At 34.9% G+C, this 21002-nt stretch overlaps 2 protein-coding genes across 2 annotated transcripts; one reads left to right on the top strand and one right to left on the bottom strand.

Moving 5' to 3' along the window:
- Positions 1-3270: 3270 nt before the first annotated feature.
- On the bottom strand, positions 3271-4244 carry LOC144547282 (uncharacterized). Its single transcript, XM_078295890.1, has 2 exons — positions 3630-4244; positions 3271-3342 (listed from the first exon to the last, which is right to left on the bottom strand). The coding sequence occupies exons 1-2, from the start codon at positions 4242-4244 to the stop codon at positions 3271-3273; spliced, it is 687 nt and encodes a 228-aa protein (XP_078152016.1).
- An 11872-nt stretch (positions 4245-16116) lies between these two features.
- LOC144549158 (putative lipid phosphate phosphatase beta) lies at positions 16117-17151 on the top strand. Its single transcript, XM_078297897.1, has one exon. It carries the CDS (start codon positions 16288-16290, stop codon positions 17020-17022), a length of 735 nt encoding a protein of 244 aa, XP_078154023.1. The 5' UTR covers positions 16117-16287; the 3' UTR covers positions 17023-17151.
- Positions 17152-21002: the final 3851 nt, after the last annotated feature.

Genomic DNA, 21002 nt, shown 5'->3' with positions numbered 1-21002 from the left:
TCTTAATTAATTATCGCCAGTTTCAGTGGCTCATTAATCAGCCACCTATATATTTTGATAAGTTAGAAAAATAAACAAATCGTCAGCAGCAATAATATTATTAATTAATTCATCACATGTATATATCTAACTTCTAAATTAATTAATTGAAATGGTGGACCACATAATTCAAATTGACCTTTCTCTTGAATGTAATTTTGTTGATATAAATATATTTATTTCGGACATGCTGCTCACTTTTTTTTCTTTTTTTACTTTTTTGCGAAACAGCGTGCAAAATTACATGAAGAGAGAGAGAGAGAGAGAGAGAGAGAGATCATAAGCACATATATACATAGGTCCTAGAAAGGTGGGATAATCCCTTTACTTGATTAAAGTGATGACAATTTATCAATAACTGCGCGCTATTATCAAACTTCAGTAAGGTAAGGTGAATAGATTTTAGAGAATTGAGGTAGTTCAAATTACAAATTTATACTAGAAAATGGAGAAATGGCATGGAACAATCGAATAAATAAAGTAAAGGACAAAAAAGTTGAAACTTGGAAGAATGTGAATTAATTAAATGGGACAAAAATTAAAGCCTTTGGACATTTTGGAAAGCGAGATGCATGCATGCATGTACATATTTTACTGTTCTTTTATGATCGAGGTTACGCAAGAAAAAAAAAAATATATATATATATATAGAGAGAGAGAGATGGGTTATGGTGCATTGCAATGCATGGAGGGGTTTGTGCATTGGACCATAAATCTAAAATTCAAAATTCAAATGGTCGATCCAAACCGTTCATCTTGTTCTCCATATTAATATGTGCTTGGAGACCAAATTTTACATTTTTCTGAATTTTTTTACTATTTATTAAGTATTTTACAAAATTATTGATTCAACGGTGGCTTAACAAAACAGTAAAATCAGCAGCCACCGTTGGATCAACAATTTTGTAAAATACTTAATAAATAGTAAAAAAATTCAGAAAAATGTAAAATTTGGTCTCCAAGCACATATTAATATGGAGAACAAGATGAACGGTTTGGATCGGCCATTTGAATTTTGAATTTTAGATTTATGGTCCAATGCACAAACCCCTCCATGCATTGCAATGCACCATAACCCATCTCTCTCTCTCTCTCTCTCTATATATATATATATATATATATTGTTGGAGAGCCATAGAGGATCCAGAAGCACTAGATATGGAAGCTGAAGTTTTTTATTATATTACAAAACAAGGAAACTGTCAAAGACAGGTCATGAGGTTGCTCATGACTCATGAAGGATTAGATCATGAGTGATGAAGGAGGCGTCGAAGAAGGCCAGCTCATGAGTCATGAAGGAGGCGGTCATGAAGATTTCTTTTATATTTATTCCTTAGAAGAGATGTATCAATTATAGAAAGCATATTAGAAATAGATAGAAAATAGGATACACCAGATTATTTGCATTACTGGCAAGGTGCGCCAGATTTGTTTCTTTTTCCTTTTCTTATTTCTTAGTTTGGCAGAGAACCTAATTTCTATATAGCCTGGAAATGTATTTGAATCTGTACACTGGAAAAACTATTAAAAAGAAATAAACTAGGGTGGGAAGGGAGATTTCCTAGGAGTGCATTGTTATGTTTTTCCTTTGATTTGTTTGACATATATATATATATATATATATATATATATATATATATATATAGAGTACGGCTAACGCGCTTCCTCTAGCATATGGGCCGAAATGCTTCCGGTGGAAAGTTGAAATTTCAAAATCCAAAAAGTCGATCTGAACCGTTCATCTTCTTCTCCATATTAATATCTGCTTGGAGACCAAATTTTATATTTTTCTGAAATTTTTTACTATTTATTAAGCCATTTTGAAAATCGCTGATCCAACGGCAGCTTCTGATTTTTACTGTTTGGTAAGCCACCGTTGGATCAGCAATTTTCAAAGTGGCTTAATAAATAGTAAAAAAATTCAGAAAAATGTAAAATTTGGTCTCCAAGCAGATATTAATATGGAGAATAATATGAACGGTTCAGATCGACTTTTTGGATTTTGAAATTTCAACTTTCCACCGGAAGCATTTCGGCCCATATGCTAGAGGAAGCGCGTTAGCCGTACTCTATATATATATATATATATATATATATATATATATAGTTAGGCTGGGGTGCTATGGATAGCATAGTGGCCTCTATGCTACGGCTCAATATTCGAGTTTTCAGAATTCAAACGGTCGATCCGAACCGTTCATCTTATTCTCCATATTAATATCTGCTTGGAGACCAAATTTTACATTTTTCTGAATTTTTTTACTATTTATTAAGTATTTTACAAAATTGTTGATCCAACGGTGGCTGCACAAAACAGTAAAACCGTTGGATTAGCGATTTTCAAAGTGGCTTAATAAATAGTAAAAAAATTCAGAAAATTATAAAATTTGGTCTCCAAGCAGATATTAATATGGAGAATAAGATGAACGGTTCAGATCGACCGTTTGGATTTTGAAAACTTGAATATTGAGCCGTAGCACGGGAGGCCACTATGCTATCCATAGCACCCAAGCCTAACTCTATATATATATATATATATTACCAAAGCTATGTATACGGCTGTTAAGAAGATACTATATATACTAGAGGTGGATAGAATTAAAAATGTAACTATATATATATAGCTTGACAAGGGTCAAGGGAACAAATATAAGTTAAAATTAAGCTAGGAGGTAATTAGGTTTGTGTGGTGGTTAATTTTGAAGGACTGTTGGCTGCTAAGATCTAGGCTACCTAATTAATTAATTAGTAATAAATGTGAGCTGAGCTGACTATTGGCTTTGCATACTGCCTTTTTTTTACTTGTCGTTTAACCTAATTAATGTAATTGTCTATGTGTGTGTTGTAATACAAAAATATATCACTAATTAATACTTCTTACTAAACATGGCAGTACTAGAAAATTTAAATTGGAATGCTAAAACGTCAAATTAATATTACAAAGTGATAAATGTGAAATTATTAATTTGAACTCAATTTTTACAAAGGGACATATATGCATGCAATTAATTCATGCACAATTCAATTCATACACCGTAACAGTGACATGTATGTATTTAATTTATGTAATAAAAAAGAATAAAAATAAATTAGTAAGTTGTGCGTATGCGTATGCGTACCAATCCTGCTATTTTCAGACACAGTGTACCGGTTCAGTTTCAGTTGAACAAAAGACAAACAACTTTTCGATCGTATGAGCTGTCAAAGTTTTCACGAGATCAATTGATACAATTAAGTAGCCGCAACCAAATTAAATTTAATAGAAGAAGGATTTTGTTGAGTTGTCACCATCGAACAGATACACTAAAAAAAGGCAATATCAAATAAACACAAATTAACTAATTCTCCATATATAATTTACTAGAATTTCAATTTGTCTTGAAGCATGCATGCATGGGTTAAAAAAAAGCACTATTAGTCTCTTACTATAGTTTGTAGATAATTAGAAAACACGGCAACAAAGCGCGCGGATCAAACACTATCATCTCTTCCTTCCCAACCCTCACCGATTCAAACTCCGAATGATCCCCCCCGGCCCCGGCCCCGGCCCCAAATCCATCTCTAACCCGACCCGCTATTAGCCGACAAACCAGCATAGCCCGCTTTCCCATCATATCCTTCCCAACGCTCTCATGCGCGCCACCACTTCCACTGAATGTTCGGATCCCCTTGTAACCTGACAATCCATCGCCATACTTCACTTCCCCTCCAGCTGGGCAGTGAAAGCACATCATTTCATTACCATCAGCAATGCATCTCGGCTCGGATCCTGCACAACGACCACGCAGACCTGCCCGGTATTGCTCGAATTGGGCAAGGGCCTTTATCGGGTGGCGGATCCGAAACACTATCTTTATCTCACCTGGGAAGGGCGACGCTTCTCTGTTTGACTTTGACGACCAACTGGAGAGGAAGATGCGCTCAACCACTCCATGGGTTGGGTGGTCTGGAGGGAGTTGTACGATGGATGGAACAGAAGCAGAGAGGAGCGGAGGAGGTGGTGAGGGTGGAACAGGCATGGTTTTCGATTTTATTACAGTTTTCGGGTTAATGGGTTTGGTTCTGTGGAAGGAAAAGATTGAATCTTTGAGGGCCTGAGAACGGGTACAGGAGCGGGGAAGAAGAAGCTTGGACTTGGGCGGGATGATGACGTCATCACTGACATTACTCTTGCAATGGACGGACCGGACCCATCCAGTCGCCATTGAAGCGGTGCGAGAGGAGCTAGGGGGGGGGGAGAGAGAGAGAGAGAGAGAGACAGAGAGAGACTAAAATTAATGGGTTAGCCTAAATGATGGTAATATATGTAGTATATGGGTTGCTGAGAAAGTGTTTATGAAGAAAAATTAACTCGTACAGATTTACAATTCAAAAGCAACGGCAGTAACAACTAACAAGGCATTGAGCCAAGACAATTAAACTTAATTAAACCATCAATTCGATCTGTGCAATTTAGTACGCAACTAATAATATTATTATAGTTTTAGTCATTTGAACGCACCATGTTCTTAAATGTCACATTTACAAATAAAGCTTAGTAACTTCTAAATTTGCCAGCTAGACAATTCTAATGGCTACAGGGAATTTATGTATTCATATATGAGGAGGGATCCGATTACACCCTTTTTTGTTGACATTGAATTACATTCTTCATTTTTAAAGTTTTCAAAGTCCAAACAGTCGATCCAAACCGTTCAACTTGTTGGATATGTTAAAATATGCTTGCATATTAAATTTAATATTTTTTTGGAATTTTTTTACTATTTATTAAGTATTTAACAAAATCGCTATATTCAGACCGTTGAATTTTTGTACCTATCTTAATAAATAGTGAAAATTTTTATAAAAATGTAAAATTTGATCTACAAGCACATTTTAAGATATCCAACAAGTTGAACGGTTTGGATCGACTGTTTGGACTTTGTAAACATAGGGTGTAATCCGGTGTCACCAAAAAAGGGTGTAATCGGATCTCTCCTCTTCATATATACAAGTGTTCATTTCCTTTCTACTGGAATATATTATTAATAAGTTATGGAATCAAATAACTATATTCTTTATCTTTTTCTTTTTCAAATATTTTTAATAGATCGTTTGGATGAACTCTTCTCTCTTTCGCTAGAACAACTTTTGGCGATTTCAAAAAAACAAAATCATAGCTCAGTCATCACCTCCATCTCCGCCACCCCAGCCCTTCTACTATGATGCCGCTACCCTCCCCTCTCCCACCTCTTCCCTCTGCATTGGATCAAATTAGAGAGGAGGGCGAGGGGAAGGGAAGGAACTGAGTCTGTGTGTGCGTGTGTGAGAGAGAGAGAGAGAGAGAGAGAGAGCGCGCGCGACCTGCTGCGAGAGGAGAGGGAGCAAAGAGGTAGATGGTGCGGTAGTGAGGCTTGTTCAGTAGTAATCTCCTTGCGAGTCTCCTCATGTCGACAGTGGATTCTGATGCGGTTGTTGAGATGGATCTGATGGGAGCATATGAGAGTTTCAACTTGATAGTACCAAATATTGACTCTGCAGCATAGTTATGTTAGTATTGGTAAATCAGAAGCGACTAGTCATTTTACTGGTAAATTAGATATCAGCAGATCATGACATGTTGGCTTGTGCTATAATCTACTTGTATGTTTGATTAGATTTGCAAAACATATATAAATTGCATTTTACAGTTTTTCTTCGTAAGACATTGTGCAGGTTCTTGACAACTGAAAATTCAATAATTACATATCAATGATGAATAAATAATTGCAATATAACATCAATGATGTAGTCATGAAGCACAAGACATCGGACAACAGAAGCATCATCTCAAGATTATGATATTTAATATGTAAAATTGGTAAAATAAGCTTGAGAATGACCCAAGTGAGACCGAGTCTATGACAGAATAAATAAATCCCCAGCCGAGTCTGTGACGGTTTAAATCGATCAAAACTGTCACCTAACGGTCGGCATTTCAGAGGATTAGCGTTAAGGGAATTGTTGCAACAGTCAATCTACCATTGTCAACATTTCGAATTGACCTACCGTTAACACTACTATTCCATCGTTATGGTTCTCTCAGACCAAACCTGTTCAAATTGACCTACCGTTGTAACGGTCCCTGTACTGTTGCAACGGTAAAGGCCACTTAATCCGTTTTTATCAGCTTTCTATAAATAGAAGCTATACCAAGGTTTGAAAAATAACTCTACCCGCCTCCAAATTCAATATTTCGAATTCCCAGATCTAGAGAAAGTCGTTGTTACTTGTGCACTTAAACTTCGATACTCATAATCAATCTCAAGCTTATTCAATCAATACAAAAACTCTTAGAGTGATCCTGCGAGATCAAATCAACATATACCTTGAGCCTTTGTTGCTCACCTTGTTATCCTCGAGCCTTTGTTGCTCAGATTGTTATCTTTGAGCCTTTAGTGCTCGTGAGCCGATTCCGTGCTCGGGCTGTGTGACTTTCCAGAAGATTGTAAGGACTCGCCGGTTCCACCTTGTATTCTTTTCTCATTAGGTAAAGAAAGACGCGCCATTTCGAAGGTCGCGGGCCCTGGAGATGTAGTGTTAGTGTCGAACTCCATAAACAACTCTCATGTCAAGTGTCTCTAAACTTTACTCTTTATTTTATTATTTATTAATTTAGTTTAGAACCAAGCTATTATAGTTTCCGTCAAAAATAACTATAAGACACACTAGGGACTTATAACTTTGACTAAAAGTTTAAAAATGCCCTATTTAACCCCCTCCCCCCCCCCCCCCCCCCCTGTAAGTGCCTTTGGGACTAACATGGCATTGTTTTGTTAGTGTTTTAGTAGCCATATCAGGATTGTAAATAGGTTATAGTATTTACAAAAATGTAATCCTTAGATTTAAGAAGATGTAAATATTTATTTTAATCAATAAAAATTGTAAGATGACATTGCCACTTTACCCTAAAAAAAATCTATATTTTTATGATTTTTTGTTTATTTTTTATGATAAAATTCTAAAATTTGTACATAAAAATAGACTTTTAGGTTTAATATGTATTTTATGCTTTATATGCAAAAAAAATATTATTATTTGTGAACTTTTTATATAAATCAACATTAAAAAAATTAACTGCATGAGAGATAAAAGCGTGAAAGAGAATAATAAAATCAAATCTAGGATTTCTCTCTTACCCTCCCTTTTCACTCCGGCCCAATTTGCCTTTCTCTTTGCTTCCACCTTTACTCCGATCATATTTTCACCTCCACTTTAGCTTCAATCTTCTCCACGCCTTAACGTTGGATCTTCATTCTTGAATTTTTTTGCTTCAACTGCTATACTTTTGTCCGTTGGAAGAATAAAGGGGAATCAACGAGAAGAGGCATGGCCCCCTTTGTCTCTCTCCTCTCTGTCTTCTCCATCTACTACATTCCCCAGCCGTCTACTCTTCAAGCCTGAATATCGTCTCTGTATGCGTTCCCGGATCTCACTTATTCGAAGTCGAGTAAGAGGTTGCGCTCGGTCTGTTCCTCTCCGGGCTGTATAGGCCGACTGTTCTCTGGGTTTTCTCGTTTGGTTTCTGCTGCATAGGAGCGAAAGCGGGTTGGTTGTTTCAAGGAGGGGGGACGCAAGATCGTCCAGGGATCCGTTTGCGGGGAGTAGTGAGCGGGAGAAGTTGCATAGGGATACTGGTAGGGAGATGGGTACCAAGGCGGGTAGAATTGAGGTGGGTACCAAGGTGGCACGCTCTATGATGGAGGAGATCCCAACACAGAGTCACGAGCGACCGACCTGGGTGTTTTGGGTTTCACTCTTACCCTTCTCGGGCAGCGAGTTACGGTATTACCTAGGTCTGTCCCCTCCGGATTGACCACGGGGTCAACCGTGCCATTTATTGCTGACTTGCCTATATCTGCTAGGGTAGTAATCTAGAAGTCAATCATTTTGTTTATGAATTGGATGATTAATATATATATATATATATATATATATATATATATATATCATTTTGTTTCACGAGTTTTATTGCTTTTATGAATCGTGGTAGGTTAAGAACTCAAATTGTAAAACTTCATAATACAGATGATAAATACTCTAAATAGTCACTGTCACACCTCAAACCAGGAATTCTGGATTAAGGTGTGATCAACCTCGCCTCGTGCTTAATTAATCATTAAGCACACAAGGATAATCATAAATAATAAATCAAACAACAGCGGAAGCAAAATAATATAAATATCAAGCATCAGTCACATAGCAAATAAATAAACATACACATACATAACATATAATTCGATCCATCTTGGATCCAAATAACACCATCTATAAAAGGGGATACATGATCTATCGAGCCCGTATATATAACATAGGAAATACGGGACTCGTAAACCTAATCAAAAGCCTAACCCTAACTAGGTCAAGTGGTGTGGCCCTCGGGGACAGCTCCTGACATCTCTTGTTGCGGACCGCCAGAACCTATACCTAAAACTCACGAAACAACTTGTGGGTGAGCGACGAATCGCCCAGTATGTGACCTAGAATTATCCCCTCAGGGATCCTCTATGGTCAAAGCACTTTTATTTATAAAATGAATACAATTAAAAGTATGCACATGTGTGAACCTATATTAATATCGAATCAAATTTATAATACTTTTGAATGATGCCATGATGCGATTATTCTATTATGCCAACATGCGGAATAAACCCAAAATAAAATCAAGGTGTAATATCGGATATAAATCAAGTCGGAATCCAGTACTCCTAGCACTGTGTACCCAAATACAATAATAACAATAATAACAATAATAACAATAATAATAATATGGATAAAGTTAATCACCCTGTGTCGTGCCAATAGGATCAAAAGATCCAAACAATATAATACAAGGACTGTGTTTAGAGTGCAATGATACACGTTGCCAGTGACATCAAGCATTGCCCACAAGATAATAGCACACTGGCCGATGGTTATACCAAATCCGGTGTGTCATCTCGCCTAACGATTCATCACCCAAACATATAAAATAGGAGAAATCATACAATGCAAGTCGTAAAATTGTTAATTTTTTCCCTCATGAGCAGGAGAGAACTCTACCGTCCGGCCAGACCAATAGGATCAGGGGCTCGTCGACCTTATGCACTTGCACATCATTCCGCAAGACCCGCATTGGATCTTGGAAACTTCCGTTCTAGGCAAAGTAGCTCCTAATGTAGGGAAGGAATAAATCCCGAATCGTATCGTGCTACAGAACTCGAGATTGGAACTACTCATGTCAAATAGTAAAATGATCGAAAAGAATATACATAATCAAAGTTTATACATATAATATAAATCCTAAAGCCATCCGAGAGTCAAGTGACGCTTGACTCAGTGGCTGTCGGACCGTCCCATGCCAAATGACACCAAGACGGAACGAAGTCACTCGGCTCTGCTCAGCTCTCACCAATGCATGCATATGCACGTAAAATAATAATAATATATTGTCTTCTACGAGAAGAAGACAAACTAGTATCCTAATATTCTAATAATATAAATATAATATTATTTAATTACTCTACTCCTACAATACAGTAAATTCAGGTTTTTCAGGATTTATGCAATTCTACCTATAATGCGGAAAGGATAAACATGCTCTACAGTTTTAATGCAACTACTTAAAAATAAGGTACGGATGTCAAGTCAGATGGATCGACTGGTAAGAGTACGTCCACGAAACAGATAATTCAGATATCCCACCCCTGTAGGACTGGAGTCTCTGTGGCTAACCCTCAACGACGTCAGCGTGCTCCGCATATGCTCCGAACTATGGATCAGTCGAATTAGCCCAATGATCGGGCTCGTACGGGATCTGCTAATCTAAAATTACGTAACTTAACTAATTAATATATTTGCTAAATTATTCTAACCCTCACCCCAATTAATGTGTAAGTCAAATTCTCGATTATTTTGATTTTATAAAAATTACCAATTCAGTTAGTCTGACTGAACCGGTTTGTCATATATTAATTATTTACTTTGATCTAAATAAATATAATTTTATTTTAATATAATGCAATTCTAATAATTTAATTTGAAGATAAATTGCTTGTAAAAATTTTAATGTCGTATTATTCGCAAACAAAATTATTTGTGAGTTAACAATAATTTTGTACGTATTTTATCTACTCTACTTGATTTACTTTATTTTTAACTATAATTATTTTAATGGGTCAATGCGGTTTTTAAAGTTAATTTATTATTGAAAATTCCTAAAGTCTCTACTTTAATAAAATGGGTAATTGGTGTAATTATCACTAAGCTATTATTTAGTTTAATATAAATTAGCTATTTTATAATTTAGATACGTAAATTATTTTTACAAAATTTTAGAAAAGAAATGTGTAACCATTTTACGTGTTTTCTAATTATTTCTAAGTTGAGAAATTCATTATTTTATAGTGATTCTAAATCTACGTGTAATTAGTCGTTTCGAACTCAAGTAAAAATAAATATATTTTTTTTCGTTGCTAATTAATTGTCCTTTATTAATTAGCAATGAGTTTTCATATAAGTTCAAAAATGTTAAGTGTTGTAAATTTTAAAACTTTCTAAGTTTAAGAAAATGATTAGTAATAATTTATGAAGTGTTATCTACTTAATTTAGTGAAGAGCTATATTATATACATACGTTAGACTACATACTATTTGTGTTTATATATCCTTAAAATATACATCAATATGTTCGAATGAGCACATAACATATACTAAATAAACGTATAAGATAAATGACATTACACTTAAAATAACGAGATATACTAATTATATCGATTAATAGTAATCATATATTCAATATTACATTTGCTATTAAGTCTCATTTTAGTTTATTTCTATCTTCTATTTATTCGGTCCAATTCAAGGCCATTAATTAATCCACTTGTCCATTTCAAATCAATTTGGTTTAGTTGAGCCCAAGCCCCAAATTCATGCATAATTCGGCTATTCACAAAATCTGGCCGAATTCCATTATTTTACAAGGATTTACATAGGAGCCCCTTAACATTAAGAAAATTAATACAAGGCAAGGAATTATAATAACACCCTTTAATCTTATAAAATTATGCATAGGTCCCTGTAAATTACCAGGATTGTACCCGTGTCAGAAACCGCTGGTACCAAACTGGTACCCGTTACTAGTCGCCATAATAGAAAGAAGATTTAGAGGAATGTCAACTATATTTGAGGTTTGAACCGGATATCACAATCTATAAGTTCCCAAGTCATTTACTACCGAAACCCCAAAATCTAAGCAAGTAAAGAGCTAAAAATAATAACAATCACCACCAAAGATTTAAGCAAGCAAATTCATGATGATCTCACCAACAAGAAATAGATACGAGACAAACAAGTTTGGTTCAACATTTCGGTTCACAAAGTAACAAAGCCAACAATAATTCACAATGCACAAGTCGAATCAGCCACACGGCTTGGATAAAATTCAGAAATTCACAATAAATTGATTTACCCGAAATTGCTTTTCAATCACAGCTAAGGACGAAGCATGGTCGGTACCAAGGTTGCGACTCTCCACGACCTTGCGTATAGGCTCTTCTCTTAGTCTCCAAACATCACCAAGCCAAGAATGCACGACTTCGTCACCGAAATCACAAAGACTACCCTAACGGGTTGGATTAATAAAATCAAACTCACAAGAAAGAGAGGGACGGAGAAGTGAAGAGGGAGATGTTTTTCTCAACGCATGAGCGAAAGTAAAAGAAGTAACAATCAAACATGAGAGAAAGACAAAGAGAGATTATATAAAGGGGCGTGGGAGAAGGAGGCACTTAGAGAGAGAGAGCGGATGGGATGGAGGCGTGCGCGTGGGTGGGAGTTAAGGCGAGCGTACGTCGGGGCGACTTTGTCAATTTTAGCGTGGCGCATTGAAGCCGACGGAACAGGAGGTGAGAGAGAGAGAGAGAGAGGCGTGCGACTTTCCTTCTCCAGGAAGGAAGGAAATGAGATGGAGAAGGAGAGATTAAATGGGTGGGGTCCGCGGGTCAGTGAGTGAGAGACTACAAAAGGAAAAGGATACATGAATTAATGAAGGTGGGGTCCATTTGTCATAGAAATATAAAGAGAGAGATGGCGCACGGATTTGAACTCCAAATTGGATTGGGCTCTATGACAGCCAATGGCATTCTCAAAAGAGGAAAGAATAAATTTAATGAGGTGGGAATGGGATCCACTTGGTAAAAGAAGTAGGAAAATGAAAGTTTAAGGTCGAATTTATGTGGTCTTTCACGTACCCAATCATTTTATTTTCTAAATTATTGTTGTAATTTTCTAATCTTTCTCGAATTAAGTTGGAATGGTTTTCGTTTCATTTTAACAATCTAATTCATGTTTCATTTATTTATGTTAAATTTTGATTGACGCGGTTTAATCGAACGGTCATATTATTTGTGAATTTCTTAACTTCAATTAACAATTAAACGAAACTAGACCTTCCAATTTATTTAACAACAATCAACGGAATTTATGTTAAAAATATTCATACAAATATTCGTTGTTTTTAAATTTATAATTTATTTATGAGCTTGGTCTAACTTTTGATTAATGTTATTATTTCATAATTTTGTTTAATTTTAATTAATATGTTATTTTCATAGACTCTTTATTTTTAAACACATCATAAAGTTTATAATATAATTTCACGTAAGTATGTACTTACCATCCCGTATTTTGCATAAATTTTCCAGAACTAATTTAGTAAATTTAAAATTTCTATGTTGGTTTAATAAATGTATTTCCAATTTAATTCATTCTTTAATTAATTAATTATTTTTATTAGGCATAATTTATAAATTGTTGGCTAATTAATAATTTAAATTTTCAAGACTATAACAGTCACTAACTGAGGTAATTAGCAGGAACACTAATTTACCATTATAAAGTTAGTATGTGGATTAAATAATGGTTATGTTTCACAGACCATAGACAAAGAGTTATCATTTAATCACATAGATACATGTTAAGAATATGGTATTTGACTGACCCAGAATGAAACGATATATGGTAATGTGTTTGTGTCATTAACAGTTTCATTCGTGTTAAGTTCTATAGTATGAGGTGTGGTCTTTCCTACATGAGAAATGTGTATTTGTAAGTGTTATCAAACGCTATTCGTAAAAGGGAGTTATAAAGGTAGCATTTCAATATGCATGACTTGTGCGAAGGAAGAGATGCTCACCAAAAGTACTATCGTCCCTCATATTATTATACGAGTGATAGCAACACTGGGCCCCTTGATAGGAGTGAGATTATACGTATACGGTATGATTAATAGATATTAATCATATAAAATAATCTACTCAAGATCAAGAAAAGATTTGGTTTGCAGGGATGACACATACCTACCCTGAACCTGATCTGTTGCTATAAGACGAAAGAATTAACACAAGTAAATTAATAAGTTTACTGCAAGATTATGATATTGTACTAGACAACATCATCTGTGTAATTGGGGGTCACAGTGCACTGCCAGGTGCCAACTATGATCTGTAGAAGTTTTAACTCTACTGCCAACATAACACAGATCCTATCGGGTCACACCGCATAGGAACGAGATCAGAGAATCTTATTATTAATTATAAATAGTTATAATTAATCAATAAGATGGCAAGATATTAATTATAAATATTATAATTAAATATAGAAATATCATAGGGATGATAGGCTTAAACAGATTAAAATTACGAGCGTGTATGACACGTTGTGTAATTATTGTTACAACCGCAAATGAAATATAATTGTTCAGAACAATTATATATATGGAATAGTATATTTGGGCCTTAATTATATTTAGAATATAATTATAAAAGCCCAAGAGTTGAAGCCCAAAAGCCCAGGTCTGATACTATTCATTCTGGGTCTTTCTGGGCCTCATACTATTCATATTGGGCCTTTCTGGGCCGGTGTACTATCCACACTGGGCCCAAATCAAAGCCCAAAATGGCCAAGCCCAATAACCATCTATACTGGGTTTACTGGATCTTTCTGGACCTTTCTGGGCCCAAAACTATTCATTCTAGACCTCTGTAAATAGTTTATTATGCCATGGGCATTTTGGTCTTTTCATCCAAGGCCAAAACTGACTTTATCACCCCAAAACCGACCTACTACTATAAATAGGGGTGGAGGGTTGGAGTAAAGACATACCATTTTTTCATTTCCAAGTTTGAGTTGGAAAGGCTGGCTGAACGCCCTGCGGAAGCCAGGTTCCTTTGATTCTTAGAATTCCTCTCAAATAGTGTTTGGGTTAGGATAAATATATATACGTATAGACATATTTATATGAGTGGTAAGCGGTTGTAATCTTGCGTAGTCAGCAGTAACTCTGCTTTTACACATAAGTTGCGAATCAGGGTATCTGCAGAACACGAGACAACTTGTTTAAGTGAGTGCTGCAAGTATAATATTTATGGCAGGAGAAATACTTGCTCTCTGATCATTCCTGGTGGATTATTGATAGAGGCATTAGATGTCTGGTGCTGTTGTCCGAGGAGGAGGAGCAGCAGCAACAGCAGCGAGACAAAGCCGTCAGCAGTTCCAATTCGAATTTGGAACCAAGGTATAATGTTATATTAATTTATTTAATTGTTAAATAAATTTAGTTTTAAAAATCAATCATAGAGATAGATCCTCGGCTTAGGTTAGACGTAAAAATTTTTGTTTTACGCCTTTTTTCCCACCTAAGTCAGCACGGTTTTTCCACCCAAAACCCAACAATGTCCGGGTTGGGAGTGATGACTCCTAGCCCTGTTTGATCTGTTAGTGGAATGGTATGGCTGGTGTCATTTGTCGGCTTGTTGGTGCCTCCAGAGGGTGAAGCGGCATCGCCCCTGGTGGACCCGGGCATCTTCGAGTTGACCTCGGAAATGCGGGCCAAGTTATCGATGCCGATGTTGGACTTGCGTGGATTTGTCGTCATCTTGCTCTTCGGTAAGGCAGTAGGGGCCCCACGGTGGTTGATATGGGCTATCTCGGGAAGGAGGCTATATGCTAAAATGGGCTGAAACTGGGCTCGTCCTGCTCGAAGTCGCAGGCCGAAAAGGGGTGGTGGTGAGATCGTGGATTAATCTTGGGTCTCTGAAGTCGGAAAATGTCTTAAGAGATTTGGGGTGATCTAAAAATATTGAACTCTAACTTGTATGATTTCCGGGATCTGTGAGTGTGTAAACGTGTGTTGCTTGTGGTTTGCCCCTTTTCCTATCGAAAAAAGAACTTTATATAGTGTGACCTACGTACCGCCTCACCCATGCCAGGGTAAGCTGGCTCGTAGGTCAGTTATAAGATCATGTGATCGTGACCACGTATAACCAGTGGTTACACGACATCGTGGACGGTTATGCGACGTCGTGGACGGTTATGTGACATCGTGGATAGTTATGCCATAACCGACCCCGCGACCGGTTATAAGCAGTTATCGTCCCAAAAGCGACTTCGGGCTTCCATGTCTCGAGATACGGGCTATCTTGGCCTTTTTAAATCGGTCCATTTTGGGGCTTTGGTTATAAGGAGCTTCAATCGTGGACTTTGCATTGTGTCTCGGGTTGGCCTCTCAAAACGAGGTCCTAATCTCGATCTTATTCATGGTCCAGATTGAAGCTAAAAGGGTCTTGAGAACATGACCCTATCAATATAATTTTTAATTTGTAGGAGTAGTTCATTTAATATGTCTACTGTTTGTCTTGTAATTCATCGCCTCTTGTTACAAATAGAAGCCAATGTGCGGTAGTATGCAAGAGGACTTTGTACTTACCCTTATGATGATTTAAATTCGACAGTTGTAATAACATTATTTACACAAAAAATAAATAATCGATATAAATGATTTTTGACAGTTCTAAAGATTGTTAAATTAATTTGTCATAATTGATAAACAATAGATCCTAATCCTAAAGAAAATTTCATGTGGGCCATAATTAAGAAAATCTACCGATAAGCCCAAATGATAAAGAAGAACAGGTAGGTTGTTAAAACCCATTATGGAAAGTAATAGGAAAGGTTATTATTTTAATTTTGAAGAGAGATGTTTTAGATTTATGCAGCGCAGGAATTATAGAATCAAAGCAGGGTTTGTTCTGTTCAATCAGAAGGCAGAAGATCGAGCTTTGTTAAAATATTAGGCAATATAAATAAATAAATAAATAAATCCCCTTTGAAAGAGAGTGATCCCATCCCATAATCCCATCCCAGTCTGTCCGTCTCCTAAAGCCTCCTAAAGCACCCCACCCTACCCCACCAATGGCGCCGAGCAAAGCCAAAGCCAGAGCCAGAGCCAGAGCCAGATCCAGTCCGCCGCCGCCATCTTGGAGCTTTCTCCAGTTTTTTATTGCACTGGACACCTCCTTTTCCCTCCACCTTCATACATTCTTTCAATTCATCCCCCGATTCCTTCTCAAATCACTTGAAATCTGTGGCGATGGTCGTCTCTTCTTCCCCGTCGCCATTTCCCTTTTATTCCTTCTCACCCCGTCTCTCTGGTCACCTCACCCTTTTTTGCTCTCCCTCCTCATTGGATCCCTCCTTGATCTTCTCCTTGTCGGACTCATCAAGGTCGTAATCCGGCGTCCGCGACCCGTTTACAACAAATCCGACATGTCAATTGCTTTTGCTGCCGATCACTGGTCATTTCCTAGCGGACACTCTTCAAGAGTTTTCTTCGTCTCTCAATTTTTGTTTCTATCAATTGAAAATGTGAAAGAGATATTGCAAGAGGAACGATTGAGGGATTATTGGGTTAGCGGGTTTGGAGGAGGGGATCCGAATAATAATACAGAGGTAACAGAGCTGTTTCTGTTTCTGTTTCTCAAGGTGATTTTTGGTTGGGCGATTGCCACGTCAGTATCAAGGGTGTTGCTAGGAAGACATTTTGTTGCTGATGTGACAGCTGGCGCATGCTTGGGGCTGATGGAAGGATGGGTTACGCACCGCTTTATTCATCATCAATTATCAGGTCTAATTAGTGAAATTAACTAAATTATTATTATTATTTTGGTGCTAATTTTGGAATGCCAATTCACATGGCCTCTTTTAAGTTTTATAAGTAGTGATTCCTGTTCCTGATATTTATTTATGAAATGCATTTCTGATTGCTTTCAAGCACTATTCCATTTTCAATAAGTTAACTTATTCCAGAATTCTCTAAGGATAATTAGGAGATGAATCATCCCATTCCCATGACATCATTATATTTATACCTGCTGTTCGGTACCAATAAAATTTAATTTAATTTAATTTATTATTCTACAAGTTTTGGTATGCGATATACGATGCTTGAACCGACATTGCGGTTGCGGATTATGAAAGAGCATTATTTGACATGCATGTTGCTACTTGGTATGTCAGTCAATATGCATGCTAACCTTACTATCTTACTACATTAATTACCCTAACTCTACAAAACAATATAATAATCAATTCTACAAATTTACACCTCAAATGTCAGACAAAAATCAACCATGAATTGTTTTCCATATATTAACAACAACTAATCCAACAGATACCGTATATAAATATAAGAGGAGGGTTCAAATGCCTCCATGTTTTTGTGCCTCCATCTCTCTCCATCATTTTCAAAGTTCAAACAGTCGATCCGAACCGCTCAACCTAACCTCCATACTAAAATATGTTTGGAGACCAAATTTTATATTTTTAGGAATTTTTTTACTATTTTCTTAGATAGGTACAAAATCAGTAAATCTGAACCATCTAAAAACAGTATTTTTTTATCTATCTAAAAAAATAGTAAAAAAATTCCTAAAAATATAAAATTTGGTCTCCAAACATATTTTATTATGGAGGTTAGGTTGAGCAGTTCGGATTGACTGTTTGAACTTTGAAAATGATGGAGAGAGATGGAAACACAAAAACATGGAGTCATTTGAACCCTCTAAATATAATAAGCAAGAACAACTAGGCCTGGGTAAGGTTCCAATAAAAAAAATAATAATAATAAAGGCCTGGGTCCATGTGTACCTACACCTTATTTTATTCCTTTTCTTTAGGCAACTGATGCAACTATCAAATGCTTTTATTTTTATACCTACCAACTTAATTTTAGAGCACCGATACTTCTACTTGATTTCAGGACCCTGAATTCCTCATTTCAACGGTCTATATGTTTCAATATATGTTTCGAGATTTGTGTATAAAAAATTTCTGCTTTGAGGTTCATGTATAACAAATTTAAATGGTTGGATTTAGAATTTCAGGGTCCAGATTTGATTCTGATCATGAATCATGATTTCTTTTCGGTTCATCTTCAGTTGTATAAAATTAATTTTCTAATTTTTATTTTCAAAAATAAATTGTATAATATAATGCAACTCGTTAAAACACATGCAAATATAATTATCTACTTTAAATCGAATGGTTCAAATTCAACTTAACTAATTCTTGCACATTAATTGGTAGATGAACATGCATTAATCTTTTTTCAAATGGACTATTTTGTTATTTGGGAAATTTTCCAAAGAGTAACTCAATTTTTTTTATTTCTGGAAGTTTAAGGACCAATTAGGAATATATACAAATTAAGGCGCATATTATTCAATTTTCAAAGTTCAAGAATCAGGCTTTTATTTTTTCAAAAGTTGAACAATCTAATTTGATATGATTGAAGTTTAAGGACTAAGGTGGTGTTTGGTTGTGGACTAAAACTAATGAAGACTAACTTGGTTATTCTAACTTGGGCCGATCTAAATTATTAATGTTTGGTTGATGTTTAAAGTTGTATCTTGACTTAAGTTATTCCTTGTTTGGTAATAATTTAATGGCTTAAGCATGATTTGATATTACAAATTATTTTGTCTTACAAAATTTGTAATATTAATAATAAAACCATTCTTCGTATTTTTTATTTATTTTGATTTAAAGAAATTGTACAAGAAAATGAGTTAAGTACATATTAATTCTATATATCAGAGATACACATTGCATTTAGTAAATCTTGTTTAATTAAATTTATATATATTACAATTTATTTTGTCATAAATATTTTGGGTTGCTGAACAAAAAAAATTATTTATTTGTAGTACAATTTCAAAAAATATTTTATTTAATAATTTTCTAGATTGCATATTTGTTAATTGAGAAATTTATGTCATTTAAAAAAAAAGGATTGATTTTATAATTGATAAAGTTATAGGTTCCTTTATGCTTAAATGGAAACAAAATCAATTGTTTATTTTACATTTCTTAAAAAGTGATTGAAAATAATAAAAATAATGAAAAGTTAGATCTCATATTCAAATAAAATTAAACCACCTAGAGAGGTGTGTTAGTTTAGACTAATTTAGGCTAAAGATCGACTTATTCCATCTTAGTCTAGCTCAACTAACGAAATAAGTGAGACATAAAGTCCTTATTTCACTGTTTAGTCCACAACCAAAACATGATCTTAAGTAATTTTTTAAAATTTTAAACATCAAAATCGTAAATATCCTCTTTCCACACATTTTGGTTCCAAATATCCACAATGTCAATGAGAAAAACAATTTTAAAATTTCAAGCATAAGTTTAGAAATCGAAATCAATATTTAAATTTTAAGCTAAGATATTTCAACCCGCAAACTAAATGATTTTTTAAACCATGCCAGAAAATTTAAAAGTAGTTAACTTTCTTTTACCTGCACCTCCTAGATGTATGCATATATACCTCCATATCCCTCCCAAAAAGAAAAAAGACCAACTCAATTCTCGTGGGAGCTTAATTGAAAGTCAAACTTGTTCATGTTTTTACCCTTTAATTATCGAAGAGAAGTCACTTTTAAATATTTAAATTTAATTATATATTAAAACCACGTGATGCAACCTCGTTGTCACTTTCTTACTTTCTTACATGCATGTTTAATCGTTAACAGATTTTATTAGTTTCGCTTTGTTTTAGCCCATTATTTTTTAATTATAAGAAGATTGGAATAGATACTGTTATCTTAAATAGAAATTTGCGGATAGTCATCCGATTGATTTTTTAAAAAATAAAAATGAAAGACAAGATTTTGATCTTAATATTCATAAAAAAAATTCCATTTAATTAACTACGAACATACGATCTCTCATATTAGAATATATTATCTTTAACACTAAATTAAAAATTGGTTCTTCATCATTTTTCTTGTAAAGATGTATACTAAGACTACGTTATGTGGCTTCTTGAAATATGTTATTCGGAATTTTTTTTAAGATTTATTTTCTTATCAATGTGAATTAGAATTTATTTTTATTGTATCTTACTGACAATCACATTGATATATATATTTTTTCTTCTTCTTAAATTTAGTTCTAAGGTGATCCAAAGAACAACAACAATAAAAATATTAAATATATATATGAACGTGATGTTTGAGTGAGAAGAATTTAAAAGAAAATTCTAAAGCATTCGAGAAGAATATATAATATAATGCAAGAAAGAATTTATAATACTAAAATTTTCAAAGTTGATAAGTGTACATTTCTATAATGCAAAAAGAATTTAGTTATATGTTTGAAAAATGAAAACGAAAATTATGGTTTTGACTTTTGAACATGGACCATCACATGAGTGAGGATCCCTTTGGGTAGAAAAGAAAAGAGAGCATAGCAATACTAATACTAATACTCCGCAGGTTTAGGTTATATTTGACTGTGGAGTAACTTTAATTCGGAGTAAGTGACTTATTTTAAGTTAAAGTGGAATAAGTTAATCATGTTTGGTGAAGTAAACTAAACCACCTTTCTAGATGAAGTAAGCTAAATCAGATTAATTTAAATTTTACTCTCACTTACTCTATCAATTTTACTCTTTGTTTGATGAATTAATTATGGAGGAAGAAATTTAATCCACCCATTGCTCCATAATCAAATATGACCTTAATTATTAATTTTTGCTTGTGCTTAACTGCTTATGCCTTGTGGAAATCAAATAGGTCACAGTCACACCTCACACGGTGGGACTTGGGAGAGAATGATTAATTATT

This window comes from Carex rostrata, chromosome 2 (genome assembly GCF_964058835.1).
Source record: "Carex rostrata chromosome 2, lpCarRost1.2, whole genome shotgun sequence".
NCBI lineage: Eukaryota > Viridiplantae > Streptophyta > Magnoliopsida > Poales > Cyperaceae > Carex > Carex rostrata.
This window is presented reverse-complemented; position numbering and strand designations above follow the sequence as displayed.